Source organism: Acipenser ruthenus, unplaced genomic scaffold (assembly GCF_902713425.1).
Source record: "Acipenser ruthenus unplaced genomic scaffold, fAciRut3.2 maternal haplotype, whole genome shotgun sequence".
Lineage (NCBI taxonomy): Eukaryota > Metazoa > Chordata > Actinopteri > Acipenseriformes > Acipenseridae > Acipenser > Acipenser ruthenus.
In genome coordinates, this window is record NW_026707789.1 from 1,321 (window position 1) to 5,000 (window position 3,680).

At 57.6% G+C, this 3,680-nt stretch overlaps 1 protein-coding gene across 1 annotated transcript in view; it reads left to right on the forward strand.

The window, feature by feature from the left end:
- Nucleotides 1-366: 366 nt before the first annotated feature.
- Nucleotides 367-3,680, forward strand: part of LOC131728311 (DNA polymerase delta catalytic subunit-like) — a gene marked incomplete at its 5' end in the record, with an annotated part of 14,102 nt that continues 10,788 nt past the window's right edge. The window contains 3 exon segments of the mRNA XM_059019362.1: nt 367-438; nt 440-492; nt 2,023-2,170. Of these exon segments, the coding sequence (XP_058875345.1) occupies nt 367-438; nt 440-492; nt 2,023-2,170 (273 nt within the window).

The window sequence follows — 3,680 nt, forward strand, 5'->3', positions numbered from 1 at the left end:
CCCCCTCTCCCCTCTCTCCTCTTCTCCTCTCTCCTCTCTCTCCTCTCTCCTCTCTCTCCTCTCCTCTCTCTCTCTCCTCTCTGTCTCCTCTCCCCCTCTCCCCTCTCCTCTCTCCTCTCTCCTCCCCTCTTCTCTCTCCTCTCTCCTCTCTCTGTCTCCTCTCCCCTCTCCCCTCTCCTCTCTCCTCTCTCTCCTCTTCTCTCTCCTCTCTCCTCTCTCCTCCTCTCTTCCTCCTCTCTTCCTCTCTCTCCTCTCCCCTCTCCCCCCTCTCCCTCTCCTCTCCTCTCCTCCTCTTCTCCTCTCTGCTCCTCCTCTCTCCTCCTCTCTCCTCCTCTCCTCTCTCCTCTCCTCTCCTCCTCTCTCTCTCTCCCCCTCAGTCTCTCCCCTGATGATTTCATTAAGACTCCCACAGGAGATCTCTTTGTGAAGGATTCTGTAAAGGAAAGGTTTGCTGCCTGAAATCCTGGAGAATCTGCTGACAGCCCGAAAGAGGTGAGTTAAAGCAGCCGCAATGGAACGCCATTGAGAGGCCACGCCCACACGCACAGGCCACGCCCACACGCACAGGCCACCGCCCACACGTACAGTCCACGCCCACAAACACAGATCATGTTCACAAATCTAGGCCACACCCCTGATACCCACAGCCCCCTAATCATTAGCAGCAGTGTGGAGTAGTGGTCAGGGCTCTGGACTCTTGACCGGAGGGTCGTGGGTTCAATCCCAGGTGGGGGGACACTGCTGCTGTATCCCTTGAGCAAGGCACTTTACCTAGATTGCTCCAGTAAAAAACCCAACTGTATAATTGGAGAATTGTATGTAAAAATAATGTGATATCTTGTAACAATGTAAGTATCCCTGGATAAGGGCGTCTGCTAAGAAATACATAATAATAATAATCTAAGACCACACCCTTTCTGTTAGACCACACCCTTTCTGTTAGACCACACCCCTTCTGTTAGACCACACCCTTTCTGTAAGACCACACCCTCATAATTAAGCCCAACTCCTTAATGTCAGGCCACACCCCTTCTATTAAAACCACTCCCCCACATCTAGGACCGGGGCTAGGTTAACTAAACCTGCAGTAACACAAACTCCCCACCAGAGGGCGCTCACGGGTCGAGAAGACTTTCCTTTGTGTACCAAAAAAATTTATATCTCAGCTTGCAACAACACTGTAAAATAAATCCTTAAAAATTGCTTACCACTCCCCTTGTTTTAAGACCACTCCCCCATCTCCTAGACCACTCCCCTTGTTTTAAGACCACTCCCCCCATCTCCCAGACCACTCCCTTGTTTTAAGACCACTCCCTTGTTTTAAGACCACTCCCCCATCTCCTAGACCACTCCCCTTGTTTTAAGACCACTCCCCATCTCCTAGACCACTCCCCTTGTTTTAAGACCACTCCCCCATCTCCTAGACCACTCCCTTGTTTTAAGACCACTCCCCTTGTTTTAAGACCACTCCCCATCTCCTAGACCACTCCCTTTGTTTTAAGACCACTCCCCCATCTCCTAGACCACTCCCTTGTTTTAAGACCACTCCCCTTGTTTTAAGACCACTCCCCCCATCTCCTAGACCACTGCCCTTGTTTTAAGACCACTCCCCCATCTCCTAGACCACTCCCCTTGTTTTAAGACCACTCCCCCATCTCCTAGACCACTCCCCTTGTTTTAAGACCACTCCCCCATCTCCTAGACCACTCCCCCTGTTTTAAGACCACTCCCCATCTCCTAGACCACTCCCCTTGTTTTAAGACCACTCCCCCATCTCCTAGACCACTCCCTTGTTTTAAGACCACTCCCCTTGTTTTAAGACCACTCCCCCATCTCCTAGACCACTGCCCTTGTTTTAAGACCACTCCCCCATCTCCTAGACCACTCCCCTGTTTTAAGACCACTCCCCCATCTCCTAGACCACTCCCCTTGTTTTAAGACCAGTTCCCCAGTGTTACTGTCTGTCTCCTTCCTTTCTTTCTTTCTTTCTTTCGTTCCTCTCTTTCTTTCGTTCCTGCGCAGGGCGAAGGCTGAGTTGAAGAAGGAAGCCGACCCGTTTAAACAGAAGGTTCTGGACGGGAGGCAGCTGGCTCTGAAGATCAGCGCCAATTCAGTGTACGGCTTCACTGGGGCACAAGTGGGCAAACTGCCCTGCCTGGAGATCTCCCAGGTGAACCCTGCACCCCTCCCCGAATCACCTTCCACACCCCTCACCCCGCACCCCTCCCCGAATCACCTTCCACACCCCTCACCCCGCACCCCTCCCCGAATCACCTTCCACACCCCTCACCCCGCACCCCTCCCCGAATCACCTTCCACACCCCTCACCCTGCACCCCTCCCCGAATCACCTTCCACACCCCTCACCCTGCACCCCTCCCCGAATCACCTTCCACACCCCTCACCCCGCACCCCTCCCCGAATCACCTTCCACACCCCTCACCCTGCACCCCTCCCCGAATCACCTTCCACACCCCTCACCCTGCACCCCTCCCCGAATCACCTTCCACACCCCTCACCCCGAATCACCTTCCACACCCCTCACCCCGCACCCCTCCCCGAATCACCTTCCACACCCCTCAACCCTCCCCGAATCACCTTCCACACCCCTCACCCCGAATCACCTTCCACACCCCTCACCCCGAATCACCTTCCACACCCCTCACCCCGCACCCCTCCCCGAATCACCTTCCACACCCCTCACCCTGCACCCCTCCCCGAATCACCTTCCACACCCCTCACCCCGCACCCCTCCCCGAATCACCTTCCACACCCCTCACCCTGCACCCCTCCCCGAATCACCTTCCACACCCCTCACCCCGCACCCCTCCCCGAATCACCTTCCACACCCCTCACCCCTCCCCGAATCACCTTCCACACCCCTCACCCCGCACCCCTCCCCGAATCACCTTCCACACCCCTCACCCCGCACCCCTCCCCGAATCACCTTCCACACCCCTCACCCTGCACCCCTCCCCGAATCACCTTCCACACCCCTCACCCTGCACCCCTCCCCGAATCACCTTCCAGACCCCTCACCCCGCACCTCTCCCCGAATCACCTTCCACACCCCTCACCCTGCACCCCTCCCCGAATCACCTTCCACACCCCTCACCCCTCACCCCTCCCCGAATCACCTTCCACACCCCTCACCCCGCACCCCTCCCCGAATCACCTTCCACACCCCTCACCCTGCACCCCTCCCCGAATCACCTTCCACACCCCTCACCCTGCACCCCTCCCCGAATCACCTTCCACACCCCTCACCCTGCACCCCTCCCCGAATCACCTTCCACACCCCTCACCCTGCACCCCTCCCCGAATCACCTTCCACACCCCTCACCCCCGCACCCCTCCCCGAATCACCTTCCACACCCCTCACCCTGCACCCCTCCCCGAATCACCTTCCACACCCCTCACCCCGCACCCCTCCCCGAATCACCTTTCACACCCCTCACCCCGCACCCCTCCCCGAATCACCTTCCACACCCCTCACCCCGCACCCCTCCCCGAATCACCTTCCACACCCCTCACCCCTCACCCCTCCCCGAATCACCTTCCACACCCCTCACCCCTCACCCCTCCCCGAATCACCTTCCACACCCCTCACCCTGCACCCCTCCCCGAATCACCTTCCACACCCCTCACCCTGCACCCCTCCCCGAATCACCTTCCACACCC